At 49.4% G+C, this 18,618-nt stretch overlaps 1 protein-coding gene across 5 annotated transcripts in view; it reads right to left on the reverse strand.

Moving 5' to 3' along the window:
* Nucleotides 1-795: 795 nt before the first annotated feature.
* The window catches only part of SCAP (SREBF chaperone), a 47,370-nt gene continuing 29,547 nt past the window's right edge, over nucleotides 796-18,618 (reverse strand). For 3 of the 5 annotated variants that reach the window (XM_058181810.1, XM_058181813.1, XM_058181811.1), the window contains 15 exons: nucleotides 16,668-16,780; nucleotides 15,566-15,660; nucleotides 14,626-14,724; nucleotides 13,435-13,653; nucleotides 12,449-12,870; nucleotides 10,877-11,071; nucleotides 10,178-10,379; nucleotides 8,739-8,854; nucleotides 6,732-7,287; nucleotides 6,113-6,198; nucleotides 5,527-5,609; nucleotides 4,874-5,037; nucleotides 4,254-4,334; nucleotides 3,444-3,650; nucleotides 796-2,845 (listed from right to left, as the gene is read on the reverse strand). In XM_058181810.1, the coding sequence (XP_058037793.1) occupies nucleotides 2,600-2,845; nucleotides 3,444-3,650; nucleotides 4,254-4,334; nucleotides 4,874-5,037; nucleotides 5,527-5,609; nucleotides 6,113-6,198; nucleotides 6,732-7,287; nucleotides 8,739-8,854; nucleotides 10,178-10,379; nucleotides 10,877-11,071; nucleotides 12,449-12,870; nucleotides 13,435-13,653; nucleotides 14,626-14,724; nucleotides 15,566-15,660; nucleotides 16,668-16,780 (2,884 nt within the window). In that variant the 3' untranslated portion in view covers nucleotides 796-2,599. The remainder of the gene's footprint in view (nucleotides 2,846-3,443; nucleotides 3,651-4,253; nucleotides 4,335-4,873; nucleotides 5,038-5,526; nucleotides 5,610-6,112; nucleotides 6,199-6,731; nucleotides 7,288-8,738; nucleotides 8,855-10,177; nucleotides 10,380-10,876; nucleotides 11,072-12,448; nucleotides 12,871-13,434; nucleotides 13,654-14,625; nucleotides 14,725-15,565; nucleotides 15,661-16,667; nucleotides 16,781-18,618) is intronic. The other 2 variants (XM_058181812.1, XR_009154990.1) reach the window with 2 other exon arrangements.

Genomic DNA, 18,618 nt, shown 5'->3' on the forward strand with positions numbered 1-18,618 from the left:
GGGGAGGGAAGGGGATGGTTCCACACGAGAGGCAGGCAAGCGTAACCCCACGCGAGCAGCAGGCACACACCTTCTTGCGTGAATGGAACATGCACAGATATGTTCGCTGCTGCTCGCACAAATGGGCACATGCACTCATGCTCGCCCACTTCTGTGGCCCGATTCTGCACGGCTTGTGAGCCGGGAGTTGTGGACCTCTGCTCTAGGACAGAAAAACGATTTCTAGTCTCCAAAAACCACAGGAGGCATGAAGTTAGTTCTCTTTAATGTGCCTGTACATGTTACAAAACACAATCGCATATAAAACATCTACCGTACAGTCAAAATGGTACAGCAGAGCTAAGGCCACTGGAGGCATCATATGGGCACTGGATCCCAATCCGGGGGTGGGTGGGTGGGGGGATGACAGGGCAGGGAAGGAGGGCTCGGTCTCTCGCTTTGCACAGCTTTCCTTGGACTTCTCCACTTTTGAGATGTGTGGCCTTTATTCAGAATACAATTACTTAGCAACCATAAAGAATTTAAAAACAATTTAAATTTAAAAACAAAATGGGGACTTGCAAGCTGGATTTGAATTTCTGACGGTCAGCACCCCCATGGCGGTCATGTGACCACACTGGAACCCACGGCTGTGTTTGCAGCATCCTAGGCACCCATCCCAGGTCATTTGCCCGACCACAATTAATGACCATTTTGTTCATAGGAACCATTTCCAGCTTTTGACATAATTGTGCCAGGGTGAACAATGGGTTCCCGTGATTTCTTGTGGTGTTTTAACAACTGCTGACAAATCAGTCACACGATTGTGGGATGCTGTGAGCAGACTGGCCCATTTCGCAGCTATCGTGGGCAGGCTGTTGTGGTTATAACTCGAGGACTGCCTGTACCCCAACGAGCCGTGAGAAGCCCACACATCAGGAAATGGCCATGGTTAAGAACACCGGGGAATGGTTTAGCCCTACCCCATTTGGTCTTGGGTGCGACGCAGCCGACCTCAGCCCCCAAGCCTCCTGCTGCCAGTGAGTGAGCACACACCTCCCTACAAGCAGCAATCCTAAATTATAAATAAGCTAGTTCCTACATGAATGGTTTTAAGTTAAGAAATGAACCGCGTATTCTAACTGCTCTTCCCAAACATTCCTCATGTCTTCGCCAAGTCGAATTCCCATTATGGTTGATTCTCCCAGCGCGGCGCCCACATCGGCTCAGCAGACAAATTTAGGTTTACAGTACTCCCGCTCAGTCTTCAGGACACAAAACTCTACATGATGCCAAACTGCTTGCTGCAGGAACTGCGTGTCTGTCCGAGGCAGACATTGGATCTTTGAAAACTGCGATGACTCAGTTGAATTGGATGACTCTCCATTTTTATCAGGGTTGGGTGGGGGACACAGCAATGCCCACAGCCTGTAAAGCTGCCCTGAAGTCCACGCTGGGCAGGTTTAATGCCAAAGCATCCAGTCCCTGGTCCTTAGCCGAGGCTTGCAGAGGCCAGCAAGCCAGTTTTAGTGAACTCGGCTTACGGTCGGCAGCGTCTCTCCCCTCCTCTCCCGCTCACGTGCTGGAATAAATAACTATGTACAGCAGAAATAAATACGATGGGGAGTATTGGCGCCCACTTTTTCATGCCTGCTGCGGCTCACTGGCCAAGGCCTTTGGCTAGTCGTTTCCTAACCTCTTTCTGTAGCCTTCCAAGCACCCCCCACATGAAGCGGCTTGGGAGACGGGGGGGGAGGGGAGGGGGCTAAGGGGGCACTGGGGAAGCCCCCCCCCCGTACCTTGCTTCCAGCCCATTTGTTCAAGGACTCTTGCGTGGCCAGATTCAGCACCCACCCAAATTGACCGCAAAGGAAACATTGCTGCCACGATTCTATTGGCATCCTTCAGTCTCAAAAGACGATGGTCTCGTGCTCTGGAAACAGCATCTCGTGTGGCTAAAAAGGCCAATTTGAGAGTGGGAATCCCTTCCACACTGAGGGCAGATACATTCTGTCCCCTGCCCAGCACCCAGATTTCGCTGGTTCCGGGACTGCCTCTTTGCCTCAGCCTGCCGAACAAATGTCTCTTCGAATTGGAGGAGGCCATGCTGCGTCTTTAGCCTCCAAGCTGAAGGATCGGAGGTCAAGCTTTCCCAGCTGTTAATGTCCATTCTCAGGGCCTTTAGGTCCCTCTTGCAGATATCCTTATATCGCAGCTGAGGTCTCCCTCTGAGGCTCTTTCCCTGCACTAATTCTCCGTACAGGAGATCTTTCGGAATCCGACCATCAGCCATTCTCACGACATGCCCAAGCCAGCGTAGATGTCGCTTTTTCAGTAGTGTACATGTACGTTTTTGCAGAAAACTACCCTGCTAGCTCGCCAGTTGTTCCCCACCCACTGCAGCACTTCCAGAACTGTGGCCCTGGCCTCTTGCCCCGCCTCCTCCCCAAATGCAGAGAATTGGAAGATTCAACATTGGCCTCCTTCCCGTTCTTCTACTGGACAGAAAAGTTTGCCAATCATCTTCCCTCCACCACCGGGCGTCCAGAAGCAGCTCAAAGGGATGGGACGGGTAGGGGTTTCTGGATTCTCGTCATCTGCTCACCTCCCCCCCCCACTTTCAGTCTCGCTTCTCGAGCACCGACGGTACGTAAACCAGGTTGAGTTCGCTGCCGAAGTTGCAGACGATGGCCGCATTCTCCAGCACTAGGATTTGCCGGGCCGGCTGTGATTCATTGCTCTTGCCCAGGTAGACGGTCTGCAGCAGGTCGCCGTAGCCGATGTCCCAGAAAGAGACGCAGCCCTGACCGCCAGTGACCAGCAGATTGTCTGAGATAACGCCCAGGCTGGCCCCACAGCCCATGTCCTGTGTGTGTAGAGAGCAAAGGAGGGGGGGGTCAGAGGTGGGGCTCAGCGGACGCGGACGGGCCTTTGGTAGCAGCAGGTGATGTCAAGCCTCCAGGTTTCGCACTTCCCACATTCAGAGGATCTACCCAAAAGGTGTCAACCTCAAGGCCTGCGAGGTGCTTAGATCCGGCCCGTGGGGACACCCTGGAAACAACGAACGACTGGCCCGCGGTGCCTCTGCGGGAGGGCGTGTGCGACCCTCCCTAACTGGCGCTGTGGGTCCTTCTCTGTTTGCAGGGTTGTCCTGTGGGCCAAATCTAAGCACCCTGTGGGCAGGATCAAGATCTGGCTTGCGGGCCTTGGATTTGATATCCCTCATCTAGACGAGGAGTCCACAACCTCTGGGACATGCCATGGCCAGCTCGATGTCACTCATGTCGGGAGCACCTGGGGTACCCTGGGTGGGGCTGGAGGATGAGTGACATTAAGCTGGCCACGCCCACCCTGTCCCCAAGGTCAAACACAACCCTGATGCAGCCCTCAATGAGACTGAATTTGACAACCCTGATCTACACCATTAGGCAGGGAAAGCAGAACGGGGGTCCTCGGAAACCCACCTGCTGAATGGAATAATGTTTGATCCCCGAGGCCCGGTCCCAGATGCTGATGACGTCATCCAGGCCGCTGCTGATGACGCAGGAGGTGGTGCAGGTCAGGGACATGACATCGCCCCTGTGTGCGCAGATGTGGGTTACTCGGCTGCCGGTCAGCACGTCCCAGAGGCAGATGGCGCCATCCTGGCCGCCACTCGCCAGCACCATGGTCTGGAGGGGGAAGAAAGAGGATCAGCGCTCCTTGAGGCCTCGGCCCAGGGAGGGTGAGGAGGGAGGGATAGATGGAAGGAAGGAAGGAAGAGTAGTAGAGAGGGAGGAAGATGAGAGGAAGCAAGGAAGGAAGGAAGGAGGGAAATGGAAGGAATGAAGGGCGAGAGAGAGGGAGGGGAGGAAGGAAAGAAAACAGGAAAATGGAAGGAACAAGGAAGGGATGGAGGGAGGAAAATGAGAGGAAGGAAGGAACGAGGAAGGGAGGGGACATTACAGAACCACAGAGGAACAGAGATGGAAGCAGCCTCGGAGGTCATCTAGCCCAACCTCCTGCCCTAGCAGGAGACCCTCTTATCATTTCACACATATGGCTGTCCAGTCTCTTCTTGAAAACCTCCAGTGTTGGGACGTGAAGGGGCCGAGAGCCTACATCAACTCTGATGACTCCCTCAGTTTTAATCGGTATAGAGCTGGAAGGGGCCTGGGAGATCATCTAGACCCACCCCTTTCGCAATACCCCTCAATGCCCTTCGGCCAATCCCTCTTCTACTGGTGGGGCTGGCAGCCGTCCCTCCACCTGCTCCGTTTTTCGACCATCCCTACCTGGTCTATGTAAACGGCGGTGATCGCGCCCGAGTGGCCTTGTAGGGTGAAGAGACAACAGGAGTCTTCTAGGCGATACACCTGCGTGGAGAAGAGCGGTGCTGAGCAAAGGACCCATCGCTCCCTTCCTGCTTTTCCTGTCTCGAGGTGGGCCTGACTGCGCAAGACCAGAAGGCACCTCCAAGAGCTAACTGTTGTTGTTGTTCATTGTTTAATGACCCCGTAATCCCTTGTGGGGTGGAGTCGGGCCAACTGAATGGAGCTGAGTGTTTACTGGCCGGGTGCCCTTCCCTGTCGCCAATGAGGAGTTTTTGCAGCAGATATATTCTCATTGTGCCCAGAGAGAGAAATATCAGCCTCTTACCTGGGATCGAACTCACAGCCTCCTGAGAGTGAGGCGAGAGAGCCACCTCTGGGCCATCGCACCGCACTCCTCTAAGAGCTAAGAGTGCCACCCCAGTTTGGTGTCCACCAGCCCACAAAGTTTCTGGAGTTCTTTTCAAGGTGGTCTGATGAAGCAATCTTAGCTGCTTCTTCCAGGCCTGACTTGAGAGCCCGAGAGCCCCAGGAGAACCTGGACATATGAGTGGGTCCAACCACCGCCCCCAAGACTTCCTTACTCGGAGAGTGTGGTCCTGGCTGCCGGTCACCAGCCGGCCAGCCGCAGCCTTCAGGGCGGTAATGGGTTTTTGGTGAGCGCAGGTCACGGTGTGGGTCAGCTGGCAGGTGAGGTCACTGGCACTGTAGACCGGCGGGGACGAGAGGCTGTTCCGGCCTGGGGTGGCTTGAAAGAGAGAAAGGGAAAGGAAAGAAGGAAGGAGGGAAGGAAGGAAGGAGACAGAGTAGGAGAGAAAAAGAGAAAAGTAGATAGAGAGAAAATGTGAAAGAATGAATTAAAAAAAGAAATGGAGAAAGGAAAACAGACAGAAGAGAGAAAGAAAGAAAAAAGATAAGGCAGAGAGAGGGAAAGGGTGAGAGAAAAGGAAAGAGAACGAACGAAAAAGAGTGAACAGGCACTATCTCTTTCAGTCTACAAGAACACCTTGGAATGCACTAATTTTGCTCAGCTCTGGGTGTTTTACACATCTGCAATACATTTTGCAAAGCACTCGGATGACTTAAAACACAACAAATCTCGATTTAAGACCAACGAGGATTTAGGAACAGAGGAGAGGCGAAGGGTAAACACCTCCGCAGCCAGCATGCTTTTGAGAAAGATGGACTCCCAGAACCCCCAGCCAGCCTGCTTTAAGAGGGGGGCCCTTCCACTTACCTTGGAACGGAGAGTGGGGCATGGATAGGGGGGTCCTCAAAGAATAAAAATCGAGGGAGCCGTTCAGCCTGGCAGCCACAATCCTGTTCCGAGGGGAAACACCAAGAAACACAAAAGGCCTCGGTCGCACGTAAAGTTCAAACGACATTTTAATTTTTTAAAAAAATCATTGATAGAAAGGAGTGGAGTTTGGGGAGGAGGAAGAGGAAGAGGGAGAAGATGGGGAGGAGGAGGAGAAGGAAGAGGAAGACGAGAATGAAGAAGAGGAGTAGGAGGAGTAAGAAGAAAAGTAAGGAGGAGGAGGAGGAGGAAGGAGCTCTCTCAGCTCCTGGTTCCCTTGCAGACGTTTCATGACCCAACTAGGGAACATCATCAGTGCTGGAAGAGAGTGAGGTTATATTGCATATAAACACTGAGCAAACCACACTCCCTTTGAGAGCACTGATGGTGTTGGGTCACAAAAAGTCTTCCAGGAAACCATCCAGCTCAGAGACCCTCCAGGACCCCCACCGTTCCTCCCTGAGCTAACAAACTTCTCTTCTCTGTATCTCTGAAACTGGCCCACCCCCATCTCCCAAATCCACACCTGTCACTCAAGAAGACCAGGGAAGTGATGCCCGATGTCCCATCTTCGCTGCTGCACTGCAAGGTCCCCTCAATAGCATCCCAGACCTGCGGAAGAGAAGGAGGGGGAGTTCTCATCCCCAAATATTTGGGAGGGACTAGACAGTTTTAATTCTCGGGGTCGCTTGTCGTTGCTTCCAACCCGCAGACCCGACCTCGATGGTTGTAAAGTGCATTATGCCTCGTTTTACAACCCTGTTGGTCACTAAGCAAACTGCTGTAAGTCGAGGACTATTCTACAGTGAATCCTCGAATTACAACTGCAAGCAAAGGCAAAATTTCTCTGGCTAAGTGAAACATTGGCTGTTTTATGTCTTTGCTTCCCGCTGTTGTTAAGTGAATCATTGCTTTCGTTAAGTTAGTAAGCTGGTTGTTAAGTGAATCTGGCTTCCCAGGTCGCAAAAGCAGATCACGGGACATTACAACCATCATAAATGCGAGTCGCTGGCCAACCCGCTGAATTTTGATCAGAGAGGCTGCGACGGTCGTTAAGGCTGGAAAACAGCGCTAAGTCCTTTTATTCAAGGTGGGTATCATGTCGGTCACTAAATGAACCATCGTAAAGCGAGGATTTTCCTTACCTCCAGCCTCCCGTTACTCCGGCCAGCCAGAATGAGATTCCCTTGAAGTTCTAAACTCCAGACCGAACTGTCCAAGTCGCCCTGCCAGGAAATTGGGGGCGTGGTCTTCCCCAGGACCCCAGAAGACTCATCGCCCCCCAGGCTGCTCCGTCGCGGGATGCATTCAGGATCCTCACCGAATTGGGGCCACACTCCCTTGCTCTGGGAGCCGCCCTGTTTAGTGATGGCTGAGACGCGCGAGAATGTTGTACAGTTTGGGGGACCCTCCTCGCAGACCCTTCCCACCAGGCTGCCAAAGTCATAGCCATCCGGGCGCCCACTGACGGTGCGGAGACGGGGCCCTGGGGTCCCGCTCTTGGTTTGCTCCAAAAAGTTGGTATCAATCAGAGAAGAGAGATCGGGTTGGTCGCTGAAGAGGAGAGGCGGCGGGGGGCTTCGGGTCCGACGGAAGGGAGGGCTGCCGTCCCAAGGGTCTTCCAGCCCGATGCGGCCATCGGGGCTGTAATCCCAGCAGTCCTGGAAATCCAGGACGCTGCTGCTGTTGTCCCGGGGCAGGCTGAAAAGAAGCAGAATGACAGAGTGGGAAGGAGCTTTAGAGGGCATCTAATCCGACCCCCATGCTCAAGTAGCAGACCGTTCCAGAATCATAGAATAACGGAGGGGACCTTGGAGGCCTACTCCAGCCCTGTTTTAGCAGGAAACCCTTACAGAATAACGTGAGTTGGAAGAGACCTCGAAGGTCTTCTAGTCCAGCCCTCTGCTCAAACAGGAGACCCTTACAGAATCATAGAAGGAAGGAACCTTGGAGGCCATCTAGTCTGACACACACACACCCCCGCTGAAGCAGGAGACCCTTGGCCATTCCAGACAAATGCTTCTCCAATCTTTTATTAAAAACCTCCAATGTTGGAGCATCCAGAACCCACAAAGTCGGACAAACAGACAGGATGAATCAAGGAACGAAACCACAGGGCCACGGCCATCCTTTCAAACTGGGCCCACTTGCACATCACTCCATACGACATTATCCGTGAGCTATTCTACTAGCATGCTTGCCATAGACAGGGACTACCAGTCCTTGATTTAAGACCCCAATCGAGCAAAAAAAAATTTTTGTGGCTAAGTGGACAGGTAAGTGAATTTTGTCCCATTTTACGAATCTGTTAAGGGAAACGCTGTGGTGGTGAACGTTACTAAGCGAATCTGGCTTTTGTACATCCGGAGGGTGCAAGTGGGGGCACTTTTTGTCGGAAGGTCGCAAAAGGGGATTGTGGGACCCCCGGATACTGCGAACGTCGTAAATATGAGCTAGTCGCCAAGCATCTGAAATTTGTTCACATGATCGTGGGGACGATGATGTAAAAGTCGTATGTGTGAAAAATGACCATAAGTCATTTTTTTCAATGCTGTTGTCGCTAAATTAAGCGTTGTACGTCAAGGACTACCTGAAATATGGAGAAAGACCTCAAGGGAAAGTTTGTCAAATGAACTTCGTCACTCTCTGTACGTCAAGTGATGGCGAACCTATGACACGCACATCAAAGCTGACACGTGACATTTGGGCGACACGTCAACGTACAGAAGGACCCGAAATAAACGATTCTCCAAGGCCCGCTCTGTTCTGGTGCGATTTTCATAAGTTGCACAAAAAGTGCTCTCATTTGCACCCTCCGGAAGAGGTACAAAAGGACCGTGCTCTTGCACCACCTCCGGAGCCTCTGAAACTTGTGCAAGAACCGTGTGGGTTGCCGCCAGTTTTCCAGAGGCCATCGAAGCCGCCAAAGAGCATTTTCCAAAGTTGTTTCACAAATGAGGGTCTTGCACGAACCGCCGTAGTTTCGGATCAACCGAAAGACAACCACGCCTGAAGATATGCGCCGTACGGCAGATCGTGGGAAATGGCACAATGCACACCCCTTTGAGGGGAAACATTGGTGGTAGGGCTGAAGTTGAGGGGAACAACCAGGCTGGGAATCGGAAATCAGCTGCCGCCATAGCAGGACTCACCCTTGCTTAGGAATGACCGTCAGGCAGTCGCCCGTCTGTGCATCCCACACCCGGATCTGGCCCACCAGACAACAACTGACCAGCAGCATCCCATCGCTAGCCAAGCATTCAATGTCCTGCAAAAGAGGTCAAGAAATCAGCAAAAGGTGGTTGCATTCTGGCCAGAGGCACCGAGGCGCTCCTGGGTTGAAAGACTTTGCCATGGAAGTCACCGTCACTGGCAGGGCTCCTTTCATGTCCTCAGCAGGAGCTGGAGCTAAGGACAGGAACTCAACCGCAGTCATTAAACGTGAAAAAGAATTGCAAGTCCTTTTTTTCAGTATTGTTAACTTCAAACGGTCACTAAATGAACTGTTGTAAGTCACGGATTGCCTGTATTAACTTGCCTTTTTATTTTATTGTTTTTATTTTAGTTCAGTTATTTAGTTCTATTTTTCTATTCATTTTACTATTTTATTTTTATTCCATTTGATATTTGATATTACTTTATTCTTCTATTTTATTTTTATTTTGTTATTCTATTTTATTTTATTTTAATTATATTGCATTTTGTTTTATTCTATTTTATTTTATATTATTTTATTGTTTCATTTTTGTTTTATTCAGTTTATTTTATATATTATTCTATTTTCATTATATTTTATTCTATTTTATTCAAATTTATTCTATTTTATACTTTACATTATTTTATTTTATATTATTTCACTGTTTGTTCTATTTTTTAATTATATTATTTTATTCTATTTTATTTTTATTTTTATTTATTTTATTTTATATTATTTTATTCTTCTATTCTGTTTTATTTTAATTTTATTATTTTTCTTCTATTTTATTCAAATTTATTCTTTTATTTTATATTTTATTTTATTCATATTTTGTTATTTTATTTATTTTATGATTTATTTTATGCTTCTTATTTGTAACCTAGGTCTGTGACCGTAATAAAATCACTACTACTACTTCTATGAGTGCCTCCAGCTGCTTGCACCTGATATGCCCCAAAGTTGTTTCTTTTTCCCCCTTGCTTCTTTTCACCCCCCACCCAGTCAGCCCCTCCCCAGTCCTGTATTACAATCTTCAAGCTTGATAGACCTACCAAAGAATCTTCAGGGAATATCCCAAATGTGCTTTTTCAAAAGGCAACTGATTTTCCTTGAAGAGGTTTCCCTTCTCATCTGAGAAGCTTCTTCAGTTCTGAGTGAAAAACTGAACTGTTAATCAGAACAGAGGAAGCTTCTCTGGATGAGAAACGAAGCCTCTTCAAGAAAAAATCCAAGAAAGTTTAAGTTGGCTCTTGAAAAACCACCTCTATGACAACCATGACCTGGATGATTGAGAAGCTCCACAGAACTTTAGGAGGTGCCACAGGGGACAGAGCTGTCCTGGCCAAGAGGGGCGAAGACACCCCTTCAGTTCCACACGTCCAATGAAACCCTCACCATGAGGTGGCCTCGGAGAACCAGGGGGATGATCTCCGTCTCGGGAGGCGAGTATCCGTAGTCGTCACAGGGGAGGTCCCCTCTTCGTCGCCGACTGTGGGAAAGACCGTTTTGTCCGTAATTTTTGGGGCACAAGACTTTGTAGAGGCAAAAGAGGAGGAGAACCAAAAGCATGCCGGATGCCAGGCCGAGGGCGGCCACCCTGGAAGGAGAGAAGGAGAAGACATGAAGAGACATGAAGCCTACTCCTCCGTATTCCAAAGAACGTAGTAGGAACCCAAAGACATTTCAGGTAAGAAGAAAGTAGCCCAGATGCAAGTAGTCCTCAACTTAAACAGTTCATTTAGTGACTAAAGTTACAACAGCAGTGAAAAAAGCAACTTACATCCGTTTTTCACGCTTATACGCCTGTCACAACATCCCTACAGTTACATGATCAAAATCCGGACACTCGTCAACCAGCTCACACTTATGACGGTTGTAGTGTCCTAGAGGTCACGCGATCCCCATCTCCTATATCCAGGAGATGCCAGAACAACATGGAACTTGTTGAGGTGGCCGTCAGATTCCAACCACGGAGGAGCATTTGGAGTCCTGTAGGCTGCGTTTGACGGAAGCTCAAGACACCACGATTGGTGTCGTTATGGACTAACTGGGACACTGCCCCATCGCTGACCAACCCAGGACTATCTCACTCACTTATAGAGGGTGACATCTTGCGGGCTGTGTCCTTTGAGCTTCTCTTCTAGCAGCCGTTCCACCTGCTCTTCTTTCACAACACCCAGCGAGGTTGAGGAATGGTACCGGTTGGCTTCGTGGGGATGACGTGCCTCTAAGGCCTCTTGTGGGTCCAGATATAGGGTGACAGGGATGACTGGAAGGATGCTAATGTACCTAGAGAAAGAGAAGAACTGATTGGAGAAGGAGATGTCCAAGGGAATTCTAGGAGGTAGATGCTGGGAACTCAACCTCTCCAAGAGGATTCTAGGAAGCAGACTGTGGGAACTCAACCCCTCCAAGAGAATCCCAGAAGACACATCGTGGGAACTCAACCTCTCCAAGAGGATTCTGGGAAGCAGATTGTGGGAACTCAACCCCTCCAAGAGAATTCCAGAAGACACATCGTGGGAACTCAACCTCTCCAAGAGGATTCTGGGAAGCAGATTGTGGGAACTCAACCCCTCCAAGAGAATCCCAGAAGACACATCGTGGGAACTCAACCTCTCCAAGAGGATTCTGGGAAGCAGATTGTGGGAACTCAACCCCTCCAAGAGAATTCCAGAAGACACATCGTGGGAACTCAACCTCTCAAAGAGGATTCTGGGAAGCAGATTGCGGGAACTCAATCCCTCTAAGAGAATTCCACAAGGCAGATCGCAGGAACTCAAGCCTTCCAAGGGAATTCTGGGAGGCAGATCGTGGGAACTCAACACCCCAAAGATCGTCGTCTTCAATCAGAGCTCTTCGCCCGTCCAATACAGCCACCGAACAGCAGCGGTCCAGAATTCAGAATGTAACACATCCAAGACCTGGGAGTTCTTGGCAAGCTCAAGATCCAAAACATGGCATTAATTACTTGAAAATGGCAGCCCTTTTGGTGGCTTGGGGCCTGCATGGATTTCTTCCCATTTCCTGAGATTTAGAAGAGGGTTGGTCCACCCTGGGAATTTTGAGAAGTACGGACTTCAACTCCCAGATTCTCAGGCAAGTCAGGTTGCCAGAAATCATTACAATCATAGAGTAAAAGCTAAGGAAGGGACCAACAAGAACAGTTCCCACCAACAGTCAGGGCAAGCAATTATTATATAAGCACAGAGCAAACCCCACACCTTCTAGCACTGATGATGCTACCTAGTTGGGTCATGAAATGTATGCAAGAAAACAACCAAGCTCTGAGAGCAACAAAGACCCTACAATTCTCCCTCTTTCTTCCTTCCTTCCTTCCTTCTTTTCTCTTTTCCCTTTCCTCTTCCCCTCCTCCTCCTCCTTCCTTCCTACTTCTCCTCCTTCTCGCACTGATGATGCTACCTAGTTGGGCCATGAAACATCTGCAAGAAAAGCACCCAGCCCAGAGAACCTCAAGAACCCCACAGTCCTCCTTCTCCCTTCCTTCCTTCCTTCCTTCCTTCCTTCCTTCCTTCCTTCCTTCCTTCCTTCCTTCCTTCCTTCCCTCCCTCCCTCCCTCCCTGATGATGCTACCTAGCTGGCTCATGAAATGTCCTCAAGAAAACCATACCCAGCTCAGAGAGCACTAAGAACCTCACAACTCACCGTTTGGCCAGAGTGATGTTGTAGTAGCTGAAGAGTGACGGCCAGTGGCGAAAGGACAGCTTCCTCCAGAGTTCTTCGTCCTCCGCGCCCCAACGCACTTCGGCCTTGGAGCCCACATCCGGATGCCCCCGGCTCCTGGAGTTCAGCGGCTCCTCAGCGCGGTGCTGCACCTCTTGATGGCGCGAGGACTCTGACGTCTGGTTCTCCGAGACCTGCGGTGGTGGGGGCTGCACGGGATCGGCAGAGAAGACCGAGAGGGACAACTTGGCATCCCTTGTTGGAAGGACGTCCCCGGGGACAGGCAGAACCGGCAGCCCTGCTTCGCCCAGGGGGCTCTGCTCCGTCACATGGGAAGCCAGGTAGAGGCGGACACCCGCCGGATCGGTATAAACCAAGATGCCAATCCAGACCACCGTCCCAGTCTGTGGGGAAGACAAGTTTATATAGCAATCCCTTAATGTGAGGTTTATCCCCTCACCTGCTTCTAGAGGGGACTTCAACTGCCAGAATTTCCCAGCCAGCACATCTTAAAGGTTCTTTCCTCGGGGATGAACTACATCAGGGACGTTGGAGGTCTTCTAGTCCAACCCCTGTTCAAGCAGGAGACCCTTATAGAATCATAGAATCTCAGAACTGGAAGGGACCTTGGAGGTCATACAGTCTAACCCCTGCTCAAGCAGCAGGTCCTAGAGACCGTTTCAGACACCAGGTGCTCCGATCTCTCCTTCAAACGGTCCGAAGTCCAAGTCTACCTGCACCCCGAGGGACGTCCCCCATTAACCTCAACCAGCCGCAAAGTGATCCGTCGTTAGGTCGAGCAGTATCCATACCCCAGCCTGTCTTCCCTTCTCCTTCCATTTCCATACCGTCACACCACGTTTTCTTAGCTCTGCTGCTGAAAACCACCTGCTGAACAACCAGCCCCTTGTGCAAAGCCCCCCACCCTCCTGTCCTTGTGTGTGAACCGCCGTAGCCCCGAGTCTTACCATGATGATCCTTTGGGCCAATCGTGTCCGGGCGAAGAAATAGACCACCCTCAGCCGCTTAGGAAGACGGAGGTTACGGAGAGAGGAGGTCTGGAGGTTGATGGTATGCATGGTAGCTGGGCGCATGGCTGGCTGGCGCTCGTAGCGTGGGCCGCGGGCACCAGGTTTGGGGGGCGGGAGGCAGGCTTCGGCAGGGGGACGCTTGTTGAGATCGGCCAGCTGACAAAGGAAGAGAACGAAAACCCACCGGCAGGTCAGAATTCAGAAGTCTCTCCCCTCAGGGAGGAACTACACCAGTTGGAAGGGACCCTTGGAGGTCAAACAGTCCAGCCTGCAGCTCAAGCAGGAGATGCTTACAGAATCATAGAAGGACAGAGGTGGAGAGGACCTTGGAGGTCATCTAGTCCAGCCCTCTGCTCAAGCAGGAGGCCCTCACAGAATAAGAGAGTTGGAAGGGACCTTGGAGGTCTTCTACTCAAGCAGGAGACCGTACACCATTTTCAGACAAATGGCTGTCCAGTCTCTTCTTAAAAGCCTCCAGCGATGGAGGTTCCCACAACCTCTGGTGGCAAGCTGTTCCACTGGTTAACTGTCCTCCCTGTTAAGAAACATCTCCTTAATTTTAGGTTGGACCATAATAAATGTCCCTCCATTGCTTCTTGTCCTGCCTTCAGGTCCTTTGGGAGAACAGGCGGACCCCCGCCTCTTCTTTGGGGCAGCCCCACAAATATTGGAAGATGCTATCATGTCATCGTCCCCCCAGTCCTTCTCTTTGTTAGAGTAGCTGTACCCAAATCCTGTTCTTCGTATGTTTTAGCCTCCAGCCTCCTCATACTCTTCGTTCCTCTTCTCCCCACTTTTTCCAGAGTTTCCGCATCTTTTTTTTATATCGTGGCAACCAAAACTAGATATTATATTCCAAGGGTGGCCTTATATGAAAGTGGTATTAACCCTTCCCGTGACCTTGATCCGATCCCTCTGTTAATGCAGCTGAGGATCGTGTTGGCCTTTTCGGCTGCTGCAGCACACACCTGCCTCGGGTTAGCAAGTCATCGTCCACTAGGATTCCAAGATTTTTCTCCCAGATATTGAGATCGCCCCATTCGGACATAATATCACTCAGATATGCCCTCTTGAGCCCCCAAGAGATCTCCAAATACATGGATAAGGCTTTCCGGTTCGGGGTTTTACCTCCATCCGACGGATATCGATGGAGAGCACGGTGGTGAAGAAGAACATCTGGAGGAAGAAGTCGGAGACTAGGCCGACCACAGCGAAAAGGCAAAACTCCTGGAAAGGAAGAGAGAGAGGACGGGACGTGGAGACGAGACCAAGAAGGGGTTTTTTTTTGAGTGGGGAGAAGGAGAATGAGAGTGAAAAAGGGGGAAAGAGAGGGACAGAGAGGGAATAAGAAGGTTTTGTTTTGGGGGAGAGAGAGAGAGAGAGAGAGAATGAGAGCGAAAGAGAAGGAATGAGAGAGAAAGAGAGGGAGTAAGAGAGAGAATGAGAGGAAAAGAGAGAGGGAAGGAATGAGAAAGAGAAAAAAAAGGGAGGGAGGGAGAGAGAAACAAAGAAAGAAAAGAAAGGGTGGGTGGGAGAAAGAGAGAGAGAAAGAAAAAAGAAAAGAAAGAAAGATCTCCAAACCTAGCCATAATAAGTAGAGGACAGAATCTTCCTGCAGAAAAGTTCTAGAAAATTGGCTTTTCCTGTTAGTTGGGACAGGGTGGTAGAACCAAACTTAGCAACTTTAGGACTTGTGAACTTCAGACTCCCAGAATTCCATGCCTTCTGGACTTCAACGCCAAGTATGGCTGGCTGAGGAATTCTGGGGGCTGAAGTCCACAATTTGTAACCTTCCCACGGTTAGAGACCCGTGTGCTATCTGTCTTCCAGAGACCGAGTGCAGGGCTGATGAGCTCTGTGTGAACTGTTGAGCCGTTCACAGGACTAAAACAATGAGGCTTTGTGGGTTTATTTACACCTAAGGGATGGGATACGAGAAGAAGAGAACCTTGGTGCTTATTACTCCTTGGAAGCTCGGTTGGAACTTGGAACGGTCACCAAAGGCTTGTAAGGCGAGGTTTACCTGTACTTGAGAAGAACCTCCCAGCAGCCCCTCCCCTCCCAGTACCTGGATGGCAGGGACGAAGGTAAAATAGCCAATCAGGATGATCCCCAACTCGGTGCCCATGTTCTTCATGATGGACCAACTCTCGTTGCTCAAACCTGGAATGAAAGTGGTGAAATTACGGTTGGGTGAACCCAACAAACAGGAGCAGCTCCACCAGGTTTAATTTAAAAAGATACGGCTCTTTTTCAAGAGTAAGCTACAATACTGGTAGTCCTCAACTTATAACAGTTTCAAAGTTACAATGGTACGGAAAAAAGTGACATGATCATTTTTCACACTTTACGACCGTTGAAGCATCCCCGTGGTCGTGTAATCAAAACTCAGAGGCTTGGAAACAGATTCATATTTATGACAGAGTGTTCTGGGGAAGGAGTGGTGCTCTGGCTTAGAGATGTAGCTCTTGCCTCACAATCAGGAGGCTGTGAGTTCAATCCTAGGTAGAGGCAGATTTTTCTCTCTCTCTCTCTGGGCACAATGAGAATATATCGGCTGAACAAAACTCCGCACTGGCAACAGGAAAGGCATCTGGCCATTAAACGCTCTGCTAGCTCCATTCAGTTGCCCAGACTCCACCCCACAAGGGATTTATGGGGTCATTAAAAGAAGATGACAGTGTTCTGGGATCACGTGATCCCCTTTTGCGGCCACCTGACAAGCAACATCAACTGGGAAGCCAGATCCACTTAAAAAAGAGTGTGAACAATTTAACAACTGCAGCGATCCACCCGAAAATTGTGGCAAGGAAGGACGAAAAATGGGGCAAAACTCACTGAACCACCGTCTTGCTTAGCAGCAGAAATTTTGGGCTCAATGGTGGTCGTTAAGTCAAGAACTAGCTGTACAAAAAAGTCCACTAAGATGATATCCAGCATCTAAGAAAAATCAAAACGCCATTCTCTAATAAGGCAGGTTTTTTAAAAAAAAAAACCATGGCAACTCTAAAATATGTGAACTTCAACTCCCAGAATTCCCCAACCAGTGTTGACCTGGGGAATCTCCGGGAACAGGTTTTGCCGACTATGATTGGCAGACCCAGCCTATCTCAGCCCAAGCCTTACCAGCTTTTTCTGGGATGACGGAAAAAACTCATTTTTTTACGTACCTTGTGCGATGCGCAGTTTCACTTCCAGGTCAACTGGCGTGGACACGACCGATTTGGTGAGAACCAGCACATTCTCAATGCCGATGACGACCACCAGGTACGGGAAAATCTCTCTAGAATGAAAAGGGAAACAGAAGCTGAACCAAACATTGAAACTGGAGCAACCTGGGAGGAGAAAGAAATGACTTGATGTTGACGTGCATGTATATATCATGAAGCCCCCTCTGAGAAGGTAACAAGGAAAACAGGTTGTGAAGAGCATGTGTACCATCCCAGACAATCCTGCAATCATGCTATGACCTGAACAACCAATAATCTTTTCTGCTGTCCTCACCACTCTGCACCACCTCAAATAGCAATAGACTTATAGACCGCTTCACAGTGCTTTCCAGCCCTCTCTGAGCAGTTTACAGAGTAGTCTATGGCCCCCAACAATCTGGGTCCTCATTTTACTGACCTCGGAAAGGATGGAAGGCTGAGTCAACCTTGAGCCTGGTGAAATTCAAACTGCCAAATTGCAGTCAGCAGAAGTAGCGCAGTCCTGCTTTCTAACCACTGCGCCACCACGGCTCTAAAAGAAAGTATATAACTACCTATACACATACATAACACACATACATAACACACGTTCTCTCTCTCTCTCTCATATGTATGTATATATGTAGGTAGGTAGGTTTTTGGTTATTCGGGTTTCCTCCCGCATAAAATTGGAAGTGTCTTGGCGACGTTTTGACGAAGTCAATTGCTCTTAGAAGCACGAAGCTGCAAACACCAGCCTGAAGATGACGAATGAGACCTCATCAAAACGTCGCCAAGACACTTCCAATTTTACGCGGGAAAAAATCCAAATAACCAAAGACCTACATATATATATATATATATATATATATATGTTTTCTGAGGTTTTCACGGGTGTTTGTATATAGGTCTTTGGTTGTTCGGGTTTTCTCCCGTGTAAAATTGGAAGTGTCTTGGCGACGTTTCGACGAAGTCTCATTCGTCATCTTCAGGCTTCAGCTTCGTGCTCCATGCACCGCCTGCCCCACCACATACATTGGACAAACCAACAGAAGAATAAGTGCACGCATTGAAGAACACAAGAACTCATTCAAAAAAGAGGAACCAACTTCTTCCCTGGTCCAACACTTTAAAGTCACAGGACACGATATTGACTTTAAAAGACCAGAACTATATATAAACTGAACACTTTAACAACAGAATAATCAGAGAAGCCATTGAGATAGAAAAACGCCCACACAGCATGAACAAACGAGATGATACCTCCCGCCTACCAGCCATTTGGAAACACGCCCTTATCGACAAACGAGTCCCTAACATGAGGAATGACACCAGACCCACACTCACGAGGTCCACACAGGATGTCACCACCATACATCCACCCAGAAAGCAGACCCAAACCCACACTGATCATGAAGCACGACCGAGGACCAGAAGCCAGATGCAGCTGCAACATTAGCCACTTCAAACCCCTCCAATCCATACATGCAGCAGACTGACACCCACTACGAAGATGTAGCACGACCACGAACACGAAGCCAAACAGCAGCAGTGCAGCTCACCAGCTCAAATCCCCCTGCAGCACAGATTAGACTGAGCACAACCAAGCCCCCACCAACACAGGACACACCCCAGCCAATCAGAGCACAAAAAACCCCATCCAATCAGAGCACAGCCAAGCTCCCACCCAATCAGTTCAAACCCCACTAGCAGTTAAAAGGAAGAAACAGCTGCGATCACACATTGCTCCCAGAAGCACGAAGCTGAAGCCTGAAGATGACGAATGAGACCTCATCAAAACGTCGCCAAGACACTTCCAATTTTACGGGAGAAAACCCGAACAACCAAAGACCTATATATATATATATATATATATATATATATATATATATATATATATATATATATATATATATATAAAGGTAAAGGTTCC

Source organism: Ahaetulla prasina, chromosome 4 (assembly GCF_028640845.1).
Source record: "Ahaetulla prasina isolate Xishuangbanna chromosome 4, ASM2864084v1, whole genome shotgun sequence".
Taxonomy (NCBI): Eukaryota; Metazoa; Chordata; class Lepidosauria; order Squamata; family Colubridae; genus Ahaetulla; species Ahaetulla prasina.